Here is a 17,247-nt window from a genome sequence, read left to right as displayed (position 1 = left end):
CTATATTTTTTCCCTATATAGGGCTCTTGGGATGATTTCCTAGAATTGGCTAATACCGTTAGTCTTTATTAAGGATTCTTAAAAACAATTAGATTAAGCAGTCTATGTGCAGTGTTGCAATATTTACAGAAAGCAAGGTTAATTTATCCATTTGGAAGTACACTTTTGCGTGTATGTATGGTGTATTGTTGAATATGATGGGAAGATTTGCCAGACATACGCAACGAAAAAAACACTGACTTGGCTATGAATTTCTTCATTGATCCTAATGGGTTGATAACATTGGTGCCTGGTTTTCTACTCTCTTGTCCTAAGCTGCTGAAGTCAGTTGATAACAAGACAACTTCCCAGTTTAAAAACAGCTGGGTGTGATGTCAAAACAACTGTAAATTCTCCCTAGCAAAGCTTATCTTATGGACCTTGAGGCTTTTTAGCATAAAACTGAATTGACTACTGACTGAATTTCTCTTTTCTTTTACTGTCTTTTAAAGCTCTGCTAAGTCTCTTGTTTTTTTGTTTTTTTTTAACTGCGCTACCAATAACAAATAAAGCTGCAGTCCAAAAATGTTTTCCTGAAAGACACTTTGTGAACCTCTGGAGGATAGCTTGCAAACAAGAGTTTTCACAGACTGATTCACTTTGTAATGTTTTCATTCCTGTTATTGTAAGAGGTTTGCATTTAGGACACATTTTTTTGAAGTTTCTTAATCAACATTTTAATTAGTTTTAGGGCACTACTGGACAAGATACATTCTCTTGGTTTGCCCTACCAATACACCTCCATTTTGTTGCCTTGGAAAAAGCCATTTCAGAGTACCAGTTAGGTCAGTTCTCTAGTTCAGTGGTCCCCAACCCCCGGTCCGGGGACCGGTACTGGTCCGTGGATCAGTCGGTACCGGGCCGCTGCTCCTCCTCGTCCTCCTCCCCAGATGCTGCCTTGGGGGCTGCCCTGCCACTCTGCCACCGGCTCACCTTTGGTGTTCTCCAGTGGCCGCCATGACTTGGTCTCCCCTTGGCGTGGCACTGTGCAGCTGCTGCTGGCAGCACCCCCCAGCGGGTGGCGGGAAGTCAGGGGCACCAGCGGGAAAGCAAGTGGAACAGGGGCTCAGCCGGCGGCGGCGACATCCCTTGGCAAAAGACTCCCCCCCCTGGGGCATCAGTAAAATTGTCAAGCATTGAACCTCCCCGGTGATAAAAAGGTTGGGGGCCACTGCTCTAGTTGGGACCATGAAGGCAGAGGGGCCATTTGAACTTGAAATGGTACCATGGTATGTGTTGGCTAATCCTTGTACCATGGTGGTCCTAACCAGAATTGGGGGGACCCCATGGTGCTCTAGCACCACAAACTGGAGGCATATTCTTGGGGAGAGCCTGGTTGTTGCACCTATTGTTGTGCCTCTACATCAGGGTTTTGTGAAACCCTGGAGTTTCTTGACAGCCCTGGAAGGGTTTCCCAAATGGATGGGAGTTAATTAATTTTGTATGTGTGTATATATTTTTAAAACTGTTTTTAAACAGTTATCAGGTGATATGGCAATTTATTGTCGTGTCGACCCACCCACTCCTCCCCAAATGGCCAGTGATGGGCCTGGAGGGGGTGGAAAGGGGACAGGCCGTGGGTAGGCATATACACAACAATGCTTCCCAACCATATTCTGCACGATGAGGCCACTACTGGGTTTTCCCGAAGCCTTAAGAATGTTCCAAGGGTTTCTCAATGGCAAAAATGCCAAGAAAGGCTGCTCTACATGCATGCATGCGGGTAAGCTATTGCAACTTTGTACTTCAGAGCTGGCATGCATCAGACAGGCCGAGCTGCTCTGCTGTCCCTCCCAATTACCACATTTTAGATAGCCAGACTTGAATAGGGGTATTGGGTTTCTAGAGATCATATGTGAAGGGTTCAAAAGGTTACAAAATTCTACAGGTTCTGTTCAAGTTTTCAAGTTTAACAGGGGAAGAAAGAAAAGTGAATAGATGCAGTCCCCTTTTTCTAGGTATTATGATAGTTCTAGGAGTAGGATAGGCAAACTTTTGTGTGAAGCTGCAGCAAATTAAAGCTTGTCATTGTCTTAGATCACCAGGGAGGGATTTCTCTCCACTGTCCCCTGCCTTATGAACAAATTCAGTCCCTGAGTGAAAGCTTAGTCTATCATGGCTTGTGCCCCTCTCTAGAGGGGCACAAAATGGAAGAGGCAGCTTCTTTCTTTCTTCCCACCCCTTTTGGAATGGCCTTCCTGTTTGAATGTTTTTTGTTCACAGCTGGGACTGTTTCCACACTGGAGGCTTTGCGTTGGGCTGCAGGCCGGAATTTGAGCCAGGGCTGTTGCCGTGTGTCTTCCTGCTCCCGCACAGGGGAGCATTTGGCCCGATGCACCTCGTCCACCCAGGGTAGCAAAGTGCAGAAATTATCAAGGTGTAACTTACTAGCAGTAGTGAGGTAGTAAGCCATTAGTACAACTAAGATATTGATTACTCTTTGCTTGACAGCTCTTTTCTCCATCCCCTTTTGCTTCTGCCGGTTATCATTCTGTCCATGTACAGAGAGCAGTCACAGTATTTGAAGCATTGAGATGAGTTGCTGAGCGGAGGACGTTTCTCTTCAGCTGTGGTAAAAGGGAAAACATTGCGTTCCTTAGGCAGAGATCAAGATAAAAATGTAATAGAGATTTTGATTCTCTAATCTGCTGTTTTTTAGAGCAGGGGTAGTCAAACTGTGGTCCTCCAGATGTTCATGGACTACAATTCCCATGAGCCCCTGCCAGCAAATACTGGCAGGGGCTCATGGGAACTGTAGTCCATGGACATCTGGAGGACCACAGGTTGGCTACCCCTGTTTTAGAGTGTATAGGAAATCTCCCACATTTTACACACTTGAGATGAATATTTATGGTTCTCTGTGTCCACATATAAGAACGGATCACGTCAGTAGTGATTAATTATCTTGAAGATAAACTCTGATGTGACACGGACAATGCAAACAACAACAACGTCTCCAAACTTCTGGAACTACCAATCGTTAGAATTCAAATATGAATTAAAACAACCAAGATGCTACTTCATAAGCATTATTTTCAGAGATCGCTTTTCTTTTTCTCTGTCGGAAAACTATTGTTGTGTTTTATAAATATGCAACATGTAGTGTAAGAATTTGTTTTGCCACAGGAACACAGATGAGAGAACTGATACCGTCAGACCACCGTATTCATGGTATAAAAGACTTTGTACAAACTGTGCACTTTTCCTAAATGGAGAGTAGTCTCTACATCTGAAAATTAACACGTGTGCAAGTAGCACCTGCTATTTCTATTATGTATTGCAGCCTAGTAAGAGTATCACATGCTCTGTTTTGTTGTCAATTTAAAACAGCACAATATTGTCCATAGTGACTTGTGTACCACTTTCACAAGAATCTCAAATGTGACCAGTGAAGGGGGAGAATGACGATTTCTGTAGCCCCTACTTATAACTCATTGTACCTCTAGAGTCAAATACAAGTGTATTCTATGTTTTTTTCTTTAGTTCTGAAGCTTGTAATATGTCAGGGGTAACAGCAGCAACATTTAAAAATGAGATAGTGGGCTCAAAGTAGTGTTTCCAATATCATTTTGACATTTTTCGTTCATAGAAGTCACTTAAGGTTATGGAAATAGTCAGGGGGGAAAAAACACAACAATTCCTTTTACTGAAGAAGTTTTCTCGCAGAATCTGAGTCAAGATATTTCAGAGCATGGTTCATCGTCTGGTGCAACAGATACATTTCCCTGAGCACCACATGGCCTGGATCAAAGCATCTCATGACTGGGATCAGTGCAGCCAAATCATTACGTATTGATTGGAATCCTGCTGGAGACTTAACCCTTTAGTGCTCAGAATGGGTTCTTTCTTCCTTCCTTCCTAATACTGGTTTATAGAGAAGCACAATAACCTCACTGTTAAACTTTTAAAAGGTTAACGATGCCTTCCGTCCTGCTGAATCTACCAAATTCTTTCATTGTTATGTTTCTCATTATAATTAATTTTATATTATAAAAATGTGGGCACTTCAGTTTTGCTGAGAATGTATGAGCAAGGCTTGAACGAAGATATCTGAACAGGAACAAACTGCAGGGCTGAATCTGGAGTGTTAAAGATGCAGTAATCTCTCTCTCTCTCTCTCTCTCTCTCTCTCTCCCTCCCTCTCTCTCTCCCTCCCTCCCTCCCTCCCTCCCTCTCTCTGATTTGGAATGCCTGCAATTATGAAAATTATTTAATATGCCAAATTGCTGAAACACAATGGTGCTTCCAGATTTATCTATTGTGATGTTTCCACATTTCTTAGAGGAAGGAGAGTACCAGACTCATCTTGTCAAATATCACCTTACCGACATACACTTCCTGTGTTTTATTTCAGTTCCATACAAAACTTGTAATTCATTAATCAGACACAGAGTTGCCCTGGTCCAGATTCTATAAGCCGTGGTAGACGGGTTTGTTACCAAGCTCAAACGGGAGGTCCAGTGAGTTACATTATGTTGTCTGTGGGTCCTTCACTTTATTTATGTATTACATCTGTACACTTTTGCTTTCAGCACAGCAGCAAGGCACATTTATTTAAAGCATCATGTAATAATGGTTTCCCCTCCTTTTTTTTTTCCATTCCTTTAGTTTATCCCACGAAGAGCACTCTCATAGCCATCCACTTTATGGGCATGGAGTATGCAAATGGCCGGGATGCGAAGCAGTATGCGAAGATTTCCAGTCATTTCTAAAGTAAGAGCAATTTTTTTTTTAGCATTTCATTTATTTTATTAAACCCAACCCTGCTTTGGAACAACCTGAAATATCTTATTTCGTCCAGGATCTTCTTTCAAAGGTATCCTTTGCAAGCAACACTTAAATATGAATCCCACTGTTCTCAGTAGAGCAATGCAAAAGAGCCTTTAAGCAGGCCTTCCAAAGAATTTCATTCAGTGTCATCCGTACAACCTCAGCAGCTATTGAATTCTGTTCTGCTTCATGTGTATGTTTGCTCCCTTTTCCTTTATAGATCACGGCCAGTAATATGCAGAATTTTCACTGTTGCTCTACCCACAATTTCACTGCATGTGTGTTAATGAGCCTCAGGTCTAACATAGTAAGTTGAGCAACTTGCAGAGCAATCTTGAGCAGGTCTCCTCAGAATCCTATGCAAGTCTTCAATGGGTCTTACTTCTAGGAACTATCCTTAGGATGGCACTGCCACAGTGTCATCCTAAGCAACAGGTTGTACCTATCTAATTTGCTTGACTTCAGTGGATTTAGGATGGTATAAATAGCATTGTTACAGTGCAATCCTAAAAACACTTTCCTAGCAGTAAGACCCAGTAAATATCCCTAATTAGGAGTCTGAGTAATCATGGTTAGATTTGTTCACTTAGTTGTACTTTTAACTTTATCTCAGTTATTTAACCTATCTTTATTTATAGACTGGCAAAATGTTGTGCACAATTAATTTGTCTTAGACAATGAGTGAAGTCCATATATATTACTAATAAATGAACTCTAATTATTTTAGACTATTAAGGAAAACATTATGCATTAATGTTGCCTTCTTGGGTTTCATAGATGTAGGAATTAAAATATATAAACACAAAGACTATAGTGGTTCATTTGGCAATGTTTTCAATAGTTTTATGTAGTGATATTGATGGAATTCATACTGTATTTAAATAATATTCCATACTGAATATACTTTTGAATGTTTAAGCTTAAGTGCTGTAGCATTCCTTTCTAGGAAACTTCTAGTTACCTTCAAACTTCTAGTTTCCTTTCTTGGATACTTTCTAGTTACCTGGTCTTACTTGTTATGAACTTGTAAATAAATCTGTACGTGAAAGCAGAATACAGTTGTACCCATCCTGTCTCTGTGATCCCACTTCATTCCTTCACGTTGTACATGAATTTGGTCTGCCTACTGTCCAACAGTTGCAAGAGAGACTTATGAACGCTTCATACTTTTGATTTTCCCAGTTTCTAACAACAAGCTTGGTGTAGTGGTTAAGAGCAGCAGTTTATAATCTGGCGAGCCGGGTTTGATTCCATGCTCCTTCACATGCAGCAAGCTGGGTGACCTTAGACTTATCAGAGTCCTGACAGTTCTCTTCTGACTGAGCAGACCTGTCAGACCTCTCTCAGCCTCACCTACCTCTCAGGCTGTTTGTTGTGGGGAAAGGAAGAGAAGGCAGTTATAAGCCATCTTGAGACTCCCTTTGGCAGTCTCCACCCCAAGATTATCATCTCAGGCCCATATCTAGAGAATTGAAGTAATCTAACCTGCTTGGGGAGAGACCATCATCATTAGGGGTAGAGTTTTTACCACCTGCTCTGCTCCTTCCCAGTGCCTGGAAGTTTAAAAGGAAACTGCCTCTTTAAAGATTGAAGTGCCTGGGGGAAAATATTGCTATCAAGGACAAAACTTTTGTCACCTTCTCTGTTCTTTTAGGGCAGTGGTTCTCAACCTTCCTAATGCCTTGACCCTTTAATACATTCCTCATGTTGGGGTGACCCCCAACCATAAAATTACGCCAGTGTTCTTTCACAGAAATTAAACCAAAACTGACCAATGGCGTGAAGATCCATTGTTCATGATTGCATATAAATTGGTTTTTTTCCTGGGGTTTCTCAGTTCAGTTCTGCCACTTGTCCCACCATGCCGATCTCACTCTTTTTCACTGCCCTAGACGAACACTCTATCTCAATCTACCCTGCAAGTCTGTTGTGTAGATAGCACCTCCCCGCCAAGCTGCTTACCCTGCCACAACCCCTGTGAAAGGGTCGTTCGACTCCCGAAGGGTTCCCAATCTCCAAGTTGAGAGCCACTGTTTTAGGGCAATTGTTTCCTACTCTCTCACCTAGATCTCAGTCGCGTACACCAGATCTACTTTATTCTCTGCAAAATACGCTTCTGGGGGTGGGTTCTTATTGTTTATAGACCTGGCATTTCACAACATCAGTGTCAGAACCAGGTTATTATTTCCCTTAGACAAAATTCCAATTTCTTAGTCAACTCTAGTGATAACTAATTATATCTGAAGAATTTTGCAGGCACATGAAAGCTAATACCTTGAATAAAACTTGGTTGGACTTAAAAAATATACAGTATTTGCTGGCGTATAAGACTACTTATCCCCCCTGAAAAACATGCCTCCAAGTGGGGGGATCGTCCTATACGCCGGGTGCACTTCAGTTGGGATAGACATAGCTGCCCATAGTGGCCAATAGTACTGTAATGTAATGTAACAAACTCTATATTTTGAGTGGAAGTGTTGGGGGGTCGTCTTATATGCCCAGTCGTCTTATACTCCGGCAAATACGGTAATAAAAATAAATATAAATAAAGGTGCCACTGGATTCTTAACTTTGCTCTGCTGCTTCAGACCAACTCAGCCACATACCTGAACCTAACTTGATGGCCCATCAATGTTGTCTGGACTTTTCTTCAGTTTGTTATTTTAGACTGAGCTTCATCTTGTTAGCACCTTTCCACAACATCACCTGGATTAAATGAAAAGGGCAAGAAGAGCTGTCATCTACATGTTTATTTTTATTGGGCAGAAATAAGTCCTCAGACCATTGGAGCAATTGTATTCAATGCCACCTGAAACATCCTGTCAGAAATGGAAACACAGGGCGTGTAGTTCCTAAGTATTGGCCATCCAATTCATAAACCAGACACTTAATCAAGTGGTCAAGGGGAGGTACCGTGGTTTGTGATAGAGCTTTTTGGCTTTCAGAAGATCCCAAGTTCAATCCCCAGCATCTCCAATTAAAGACAGTAAGTGATGTGAAAGATCTCTGCCTCAGACTCTGGAGAATTGAAGCCGGTCTGAGCAGACAGTACTGACTTTAATGGACCTTTGATCTGATTCAGTAGAAGGCTGCTTCATATGTTCATGTGCAAACCATGGTTGATGATCCTGAGAGCCGCCATGAGTTCCAGGGAAATCAACAAAACCAAATTTCCTTATGTCTCTTGCTCAATCAACCAAGGCAGGGCAAACTGAGTACCAAATCAAGCCAGATCGAAAAGAGTCTCAATCAGTGATCTTCAACGTTTCCAGGCTTAGGACCTGCATAGGATCTAGCATCCGCGTTGATTAAAGACCACTGATCTTAAGGTAGTCCATGTAATCTATAATGAACTGGAGTTGGGTAGCCATTGCCAGTCCATATAAATTGCCACGAAACTGCCTGATCTAACAACTCCCTCTTTGAAGGTGTTAAGGAATGCCTTTCTTCATCACATATTGGCTATATCTTGGAGACAAGTCTTGAATGTAATTAGCTAAAACATCCACAATTCTGTGGGGCCTGCAAAAGGGAGCTCCTCCACCAGGCATGTGCTTGAGTCCAACTGGCCCAACAACATCCACGGGTCCCCCCTCAGACACCGCCTCTATGACCTGAACCAGCCTGACCTCCTTGGGTGTTTGTCTAAGTTGTAGTTGTTGTTATCTCTGACCAAAGCTATTGGAGTTCTGTTGATTTAGATCCACTGTCGGATTGTTGCTGATGTGTTCTTTTGTGACTATGCTATATGTTCAGACTGTTCCATGTATTACCCCTGCAATGCTGTATGTGATCCACCCTGAGCTGTATGGGAGGGCAGTATAGAAATCAAATAATAAATAAAGAAAACAGGCAAGGATTGAATATGGAAAGCCCCACATCAAACATTTTGTACAGGATTTCAGTGGATACATGAGCTGGTCTCAGGATGGCGGAATAGAAATGTAATAAATAATGGTGTGCTCCAGCCATTGAAGGGACTAGGAAAAATGGTGTGGATTGGAGAGTTTTTAATACATAGGAGCTTTCGTGCTAGCAACAAATGTGCAGATCACAGTGAAAAAGTTTATCTGTGTCACAGAAACTATTTCTGTTTCCTGCAAAAATAATATAGTTTAAATTGTCCCTCATTTTCTAGTATAGATAGCAGATGAGAGCAAGATGATAGAGTATTGGAACCAAAACTCACTGCAAAAACAGCAGTCAAAATGTATGAAAGCTAAGCTGGAAGGGACTGGAAGGCATAATATTCTTTTACTTCATCTCAGTTCATTTGTGTGAAGGTGCTATTCTCTCCGTGTACCTGCTTGTTTCCTTTCACGTGAAATTTTAGAATGTTTATGCTATTAAAACCAGTTTTAGGTCCAGTGAGAAATTCTGGATTGACTTCACTTTATATATCTAATCAGAATTTACTATTTACCAGCTCATACTGAATAGTACTGTACTGGGTTTTCTATTTTAAAAGTATAAAATGTCATAAGCACTGCCTGTCCAATCAGGCCTTGGGTACTGCCACATGGAGGCCACAGTCATAAGAACACATCTCTGGGAGTAAGCACCACTGAACAAAAGGGGACTTACTTCTAAGTAGATGTGTTTTGGATTGTTCCCAGAATGGTGTTATCTCAGACTGTCTACATAACGTCATCACAAAGTGATGTTTGTTTATTTATTTATTTTTATTTAGATTTTTATACCATCCTTCCATATGGCTCTGGGTGGTTTACATAGAACATCACAGGGTAACTATATAGAATGCCGTAATAAATGTTACAAGTATAACAATCATAACATAACATGTCAACCAGAACAATATTTTAACAGGAATATTGACACAGCCTTCGGTAGGTTGGATTCTCTGGTCATGGAAGGGGGGTATCTGGGGGGCAGCGGGTGTTTTTGGGTTGGTCGGTCAGCCTCCAGCAAATGCGTTGTGGAGGAGCTCCCTTTTGCAGGCCCTGCAAAATTGTGAGAGTTCGGACAGGAACCTGATCTCTTCAGGGAGCTCGTTCCACCAGGTGGGGGTCAGAACTAAGAAGGCTCTGGCCCTGGATGAGGTCTGATGTGTTTCTCTAGGGCCAGAAATCTGCAGCCAGTTGGAGGTGGCAGAGTGGGAGGGTATAGGCAGGGAGGCGGTCTCTCGAGTACACTGGGCCCAGACCATGTATGGCCTTGAAGGTGATTACTAAAACCTTAAGCTTAATCTGGAATTCAACTGGGAGCCAGCCGAGTTGTTGGTTGTCTGTGATCTTCCTGCATTCTATCACATGATAGCTGTAATTACTTGTTAAATTTGCCCCTCTTTTAAATACCAATCCAAAGTACCAAAGCTCTTTTCAAGTAGTAGTTGTGAATTTCCTGCATTCCACAAGTGGTTGGAATAGATGACCCTATAGGTCCCTTCCAACTCTGTGAGTCTATGAAATTGACATCTAGTGGGATGTGTAAAATTTACAAGATACAGAAATAGCAACTCCATATAATGTGCCACAGTCCAGAAATTGGGGGGAGGGGGGATTGAAATCTTAAAAATGCAGTTCTTAGGTTGGTGGGGTTTTTTTTCTTTGAAACCTTCGGAGAAAGGAAAGTAACTGCTGGTAAATCAAAACCAGGTCTTTTGACACTTTTTCCTATGATCATTCTGGGTATGTTTGTTCCCAAGGGTGAGAGCCTTTGATTTTCCAAAAAGATAAATTCTGTACAAACAAGGACCGTAGTTGTCTTTAACTCACAGCCAACAAGAGAGGATGCTTATCAGAACTGGCAGAAACCTAGTCTGCTGTACACATTCACTTCCCTATTTCTTTTACAAATAAGTTGCAGTTCTACACAAGGGTTTTCTGGAGGGTTCCCCCCTCCCTCTTCTTTTAGTCCGTCAGCCACTGGCTGTCATGAAATTGCAGCATCAGTTAGAGCTAACTGCTTACCAGCAGGTGATCCTGCTAAATCTAATGAAACCCACGCACCCTGCATTGCCTGGAATACTCAGGTAACAAAAAAACAAAAACAAGTCCACTTTTACCGCTGTGATAGAATGGCCTCATTCCAGGCTGTAAAAAACAAGAGAGTCAGCAGCCGTCATATGTTCCATCTCACTTAAATTCATATTTTATACCATCCACTGCAGAAATGTCCTGCCAAACGGCTACCTTTTAGGTAGTTGGTGTTCTTGGGAATTACCGAGTTTTAGGTTCAAACAGATGATGGACCAGCTGTCTCAACCAGAGACTGTGGTACTGCATATTCTGCTCATAGTATTCAGGGACATTGAGGCTATTGTCTTTTTGTGGGAGTAAGCCCTGTTGAATAGAACTTACTTTTGAAGAGAACTTTTTAGAGTTGCTTTGTAAGTTATAAGTCACTTTGCTGGGCCAGGCCATGTGTGCCCTAAACTGTAATGCCAGGTGCCAGAGATATACACTTTATAACAGATACATTCAAAACCAATTTAAAATATATAATTTTTCTCAAAATACAAACAGAGGCAATTGATCCCTGGCAGTGAAAGCAATTGATTTACTGGGGAACCCCCTAAAGCCCCAATAAATGTATTTAATCATAAGAGAATCCATAAAATGGGAGTGTCCTACATTTCCATACATATTAGTTACTTTCTGTATATATAGCTCTTTTAGGAGATGAGTCATCATCCTTGCATATAAATAAGCTCAGCCTCAACAACTATAATCTGTCTTGCACTCTTTGTTTTTTGTCTTCCCTTGTCCTACTTCTAAGGATCTCAAGGCACACCAGATTCCCCCCTCCACCACCCTATCCTCCCACCAACTTTGTGAGATGGGCCAGGCTGAGCAACCAATCTCAGATGACCTAGATGGCAGGGTCAGAACTCAGGAAGAGGGGTGTTCTCAGATTCCCCACCCCCCTGATGTCATCCCTCCTGTATTTTCCACAGTAGCAGTGGAGCTATGGGAAAGGCCTGATATTGAGGCTGTTTCCAAAACTTTCAAGGGGTGCTTTTTGCCCTCCCACAGTCCTTTTTCCTCATGGGCTGAGAATGGGGGGGGGGAGATCACTGTACCCTAACCCAGTGGTCCCCAACCTTTTTATCACCGGGGACCAGTCAACGCTTGAGAATTTTACTGAGGCCCGGGGGGGGGGTAGTCTTTTGCTGAGGGACGTCGCCAACGCCGCCTGAGCCTCTGCTCCGCTTGCTTTCCCACCGCCTGCTGGGTGGTGCTGCTAGCAGCAGCTGCACAGTGCCACGCCGAGGGGGAGCCCCAGCCATGGCGGCCGCTGGAGAGCACCATAGGTGAGCCAGTGGCAGAGTGGCAGGGCAGCCCCCGAGGCAGCAGCCGGGGAGGAGGACGAGGAGGAGCTGCGGCCCGGTACCAACTGATCCACAGACCGGTACTGGTCCCCGGACTGGGGGTTGGGGACCCCTGCCCTAACCACCTTGACACTCACTCTACCTGCCAGTTCTGCAGCTGTTTAAGACATTTGGTGGCACTTCATTTTCCCTATACTCGTTTACTAACTTCTGAGACCCAGAGGTCTTTAGCCTCAGAATGGCATGTGCTAGACAGACCAGTTGCCCCCAATCCATGGATCAACCCTTCTCCTCCTCTCTTCCCTGCTGGCCCTGTCCTTTCATTGGCAAACTGTCACTCCATGCTCCTGCTTTCACCCAACTTTCTCATGTTCGCCATTTGAAAAAAAAAAGTGAAGCTGGCAGTAGCGGCAGTAGCTGCTTGGCTTCATCTCCTCATGTAGAAGCTTTAGCAGTCCTTTCTGATCTGTAGTTGGAGGAATCATGAGGGGGAAAAAACACACCTCCTCTTTCTCCGCCTTTGCTTCCATCCTCCCCACACTGTTTTACTTCAACCTCTAGCCATTTCTTTTCTGTAGACCGTTTCAACCACACACACTCCTGACCATGTCACCCGGTCACCTCCCTGAACAGCCTCCTGCCTTCCCTGTCACACGCCAATTGCTAGCAGGCCAGATTTGGGGGGGGGATGGGCTGGTTCCAGGCCCTGGGTCATATGCTTGACATCCCTCGTCAAGTCCCTTTTTAATCTAGAAATGTCAGTTAGTTCAATACACAACAGCCAGAACCTTTAGTAGGGCTCACTGCAACTAATATGTTAAAATGAGCTGGTACCAAGTGCATTGACTGCTAGTTTGTTTCTAGCCTGATTTAAAATTGTGGTACTGGCCTTTAAAGCCATAAATTGCTTGGGTCTAAAGTACCTGAAGGACCATTTCTGCTCATAGGTTTCTTGCCTGTGTTTTGGTCTGAAAACCCATGTCACAACTATGTGTAGCCTTCTCCGCATTCACCCTTAAACTGTGAAAATCCCTAGAACTTCTTCATAGCCTCTATCGAAGATATTGTTTTATGTTATTCCCTAGCTTTTAATTTGTTTTCATTCATATGCTATAAGAATTTTATCCGAGTTTAATGATTATTTGATATGCGTATTAATTTTTGTAAATCATCTCCGAGCATGTTTTATTAATAGACCACCAGAATATCAGTAGTTTGTTTATTCAGTTATTTAGGAAATTTGTCTGACGTCTCTCTAGAGGCAACTTACCACTAAAGCAAACCCATTAAAAAAAGAACGGTTAAAAGGCCGTTCAACAACCCACTTTAAAAAAACAACACTAAAATCATCTGAATAAGCATTATCTGATTGTTTATATGTCCACAGATGCCCTGTCTGTTTCCCCAGGAAATGCAGAGTAGATACCTGTGCCCAGCATACACATATCTGCAGGGTGTTAAGTATAGATGTCTGTTGGAGGTTTATTCTTGGTGACGAATAAGAGTATCCTGACCTGGAAGCTAAGGGCTGACCTGGCTAGTATTTGGATGGGAAACCTCCAAGGATTTGAATGGAGTTCCTCTAAGAAACACTAAGGTTAAAGATGTGGAGGCAGAAACTGGCAAACTACCTCCGAACAGCCCTTGGTCCTCTTGGCTCCACTACACACACCATATATGATAAAAAAATAAAATAATCCTGGTGAAGAACCTCTGCTTAGTGATCTTAGTAGGACAAAGAAAAGGAGCCTACCTTGGAGACCAGTCAATATTTGCTTCTCCCTTAACGGTGACTGGTGGTACCTCTTGACATTTCGCAGACAAGCTCCTCTCTTTTTTTTTTCTTGATAAGGCCAGTCACTCATTGGTCCTTGTACCTAAATGCGAATTGGCAGGCAACCAGAAGTGGAGCTGTGAATACTCAGAGGGTCCCACCCAGCATTCGCTAGCTTGTCCGCAGCGTTTCATAGTCCCCAATAATGCCTTTAACTTTGAATATATCTTAAGCCAAGGTTTTGGGTAAATGGAGACTACTCGGTAATCCGTTTCATAATAAAACTAAGGCAGGCTTGTGTGAAAGAAAGTCGCTCGGCACACTGCAGTGTTTTCACAAGTGTTTTTATCATGGTAACATCTTGTTTACTTTACTTGCTTGCCTAAAACTACTTGGAACATGTTAAAAAAAAACATTTCAGGAAAGCTCCTAAAAGAGGCTTTTGTTTTGCTGCAACTGTGAGGCTGCTCGGCTCACAAAGGTGTTAACTTTCAACCCCTTAAGCATTTCCACATGAAATTCCAGCAACTATGCTTGTGGTTTGGATGGGGGGGGGGAGAGAGAGAGGGGGAAAGTACACATTAAAGAGACCAGGTATATGCTAATACGTGCTGAAGGAAGGCCGGAAATCATAAATTGTTTTAAATGCATTAATTGCTATTATTTGGGATGTTAGTTAGAGAACTGAAGTTGCCTTTCGAGTTAACAAAGCAGAGTCTCATCGTAAAACGGGCTGTAAAGAAGGAAAGAAGGCTTGGGATTGGAAAGCCTTTTGAAGAGAGATATGGTTTTAAAATTAAAATACAGCGTGCTTGCCAGTTCACTTCACCAAACATGGCATGGCATAATTTTATGCTATGCATTCCTAATAGGATGACACATTCTCCCCCCCCCTCACACACACACACACACACACACACACACACACAAATACATCTTTACTTTTAAGAAATGAGGGGGGGTGGATTTCATTTCTCTGGTCATCACATATAAGTGGGACTTCTGGCTTGAATGCCACAGGTTTCTACAGAATCCCTGTTAACCTTTCTGACATTGTGCGGAAGTTCAAGACCTTTCCGATAGTTTCTTTAAAAGGTCAAAGTGGCCTAAATACCACACTGCCCTCTAGTGATGTACCAAATATTAGAAACAAAGTTTTAGTGAAGTGGCCCAAAGATACTATCAGAGATGTCCTTGGATGGAATCTTTTTTAAATACGTGGCTTCTGTACTGGAGCCTGTTCTAACTCATGGCTTGTGGTCAGTTTTCCAAATAACTAATAAATATGTACTCAGGGTATTTGTTGCATGCACTTGGAACTAAACATATTGTCTTTTGAAATTACACTGGAGAGTTTTAGGTGCTTCGTTTATGTTTCCCACTTCTAATTTCCGGTATCTAATCAGAGAGCATTACTTAAGAGACAAGGATCATCTTTGTTCCATACCTTTTATTGACACCCTCTTCCACGTTATTGCTATATCTAAATGGTAAAATTTATTATTAGCAATAGTGTCACAAAAGTCTGAGACAGCGATTTTCCTTTCAATAAAAGTAGTTAAAAACCTTTTAGAAAATCCATAATTTTGATTGCTGGTACTTCATAAATGTATAACTGGTACTTTTTAGCTGTCTCTTTAGGGAAAAAATGAGTTTTATCACCTGCAGTACCTGGGTTAATGAAATTGTATGCTGGAATTTAGCCAGAATGAAAGATGAGATCATTCAACGGTACTAGTATTAGCAACAGGTCTCCTGAAATGCTTTGACTTTTTAAGCAAAATATATTGGGGGGGAGGGGGGGCTGTGTGCATGTGTGTGTGTGTGTGTGGGGGGGAATGCTAGTTTTTGAAACGTCTTTTCACAGGAACCTAAAAATGTATAATAAAGGATTGTTTAGGAAACTTTTTAAAAACTGGAAAGAAATACACTGGGGCATTTCTGCCTATAAAAATCAATTCACTTCTTTTGAATTTCAACTTCAACTTCCTGTTCAGCCCTTTATAAAAATATATCTCTCAGTACAAATTTTAAATTTGCCACACCCTCCCCATCTCTGGTCCCCTTGTGATCTTGTGTCAAATTATTTTTGAGGATATAAGATGTCCAGGAAATCCCCTCTTAAACAGTGGCAAATTTTGTCTGTCTGTCTCTCTCTGTCATCCAGGGTATAGTAGACAATTATGATATTAATTTCTTTTTGCAAGCTGCATTTATTGTATGCGTATTCCATGCCTTAAAAGTGGAGAATTGACTGTCAAAATGGACTGTCTCTGTCCAAGGAGAGTCACTTGACCTATTCCTTTGTAACCTTGACTTTCTTCACTTTTTAGAGGATTCTATGTATGCATCTCCATATGGTGATAAAGGAGAGCTGTGTGGCGCCTTGACACACAAGCTTGAATTCAGGCCCCTTAACTGAAGTCTCTTCAGAGATGTGTGAGCCATACAAGAATCCCTGAAAAGCTGTCAGGCGAAGGTGCCGGTTTGAAATGTGCCTGGAATCTGTAACCAAGTTCTTCTCCTTGAAGTACTGCAATATTTCCCTTCCATACACACCAGTAGTGATTTTCTCTGTTGTTGACATTTTTCTTTTCCGAAGGGTTAGGTTGAATATACAGGAAAACCTCGGCAAAATAAACTTAAATAAGGCTAAAAAGAAAAAAGAAAAAAAGTGTGAGACCTCTTGCAGGGAGCTGATTTTTTTTTTAAAGACGATATTTGTCTTTCTGTGAGTCCATTTCTATCCTGTGCAAGGTGATGCTGTTGAGACAATCCTACTTCTGCACACAAGAGGAGGTGAGGCTGCCAGATTTTTTGATGTCTCAACTTAACAATAGATGTGTGGCAAAACAGAATTGGTTAAGCTGCCCTTTAAGTAATAATAATAATAAAAATGACCATAATAATAACGGCAGTGCTTCAAAACAGTGTGCTTTTAATGTTCTCCTGTTGTTTTTGCTTGCCGTCTCCTACCAAGCCTTTTTTTATATTTGCATTATCCGAGGTCTTAAAAAAAAATGACACATGCCAACATTCATAGCCATTCCTGATGTCTCCACACTTCCCTAGCCTTTTTATTTCAACGGCATTTCACTGGGGCTGCATTAGAGGCCATTTGAATATTTCATTTCCTATTAATTATGCACTGTGACTCTCAGTGTCATTATAAAAAAGAGCCTAATGTAACAAAGGATGAAAAGAACCATCAAGCAGTGTGACCAAAAGAAAATATTCCAAAGCTTGTCACGTATGACCGGCTTAACATCTCTAATTTGAAATCCATTGCATTCATCTTAAATTAAAGCTTAAGGATTCTACCTTTACCTTGTTTCCTGGCTGCATGTTTTAGGTGGCTGAATTTTTTAGTTTA

The 17,247-nt window shown here is 41.9% G+C and overlaps 1 protein-coding gene across 22 annotated transcripts in view; it reads left to right on the top strand.

Annotated features, from left to right (window-relative positions):
* FOXP1 (forkhead box P1) overlaps positions 1-17,247 on the top strand; it is a 613,965-nt gene that overhangs the window by 538,169 nt on the left and 58,549 nt on the right. For all 22 annotated transcript variants that reach the window (XR_013228958.1, XM_077325163.1, XM_077325165.1 and 19 more), the window contains one exon: positions 4,648-4,752. Coding sequence is in view for 21 of the 22 variants with exons in the window: in XM_077325163.1 (XP_077181278.1) it covers positions 4,648-4,752 (105 nt within the window). In the remaining variant the exon portion in view is untranslated. The remainder of the gene's footprint in view (positions 1-4,647; positions 4,753-17,247) is intronic.

Source organism: Paroedura picta, chromosome 3 (genome assembly GCF_049243985.1).
Source record: "Paroedura picta isolate Pp20150507F chromosome 3, Ppicta_v3.0, whole genome shotgun sequence".
NCBI lineage: Eukaryota > Metazoa > Chordata > Lepidosauria > Squamata > Gekkonidae > Paroedura > Paroedura picta.
Note: the sequence above shows the minus strand (reverse complement) of the source record. Positions and strands in the feature narration are given on the sequence as shown.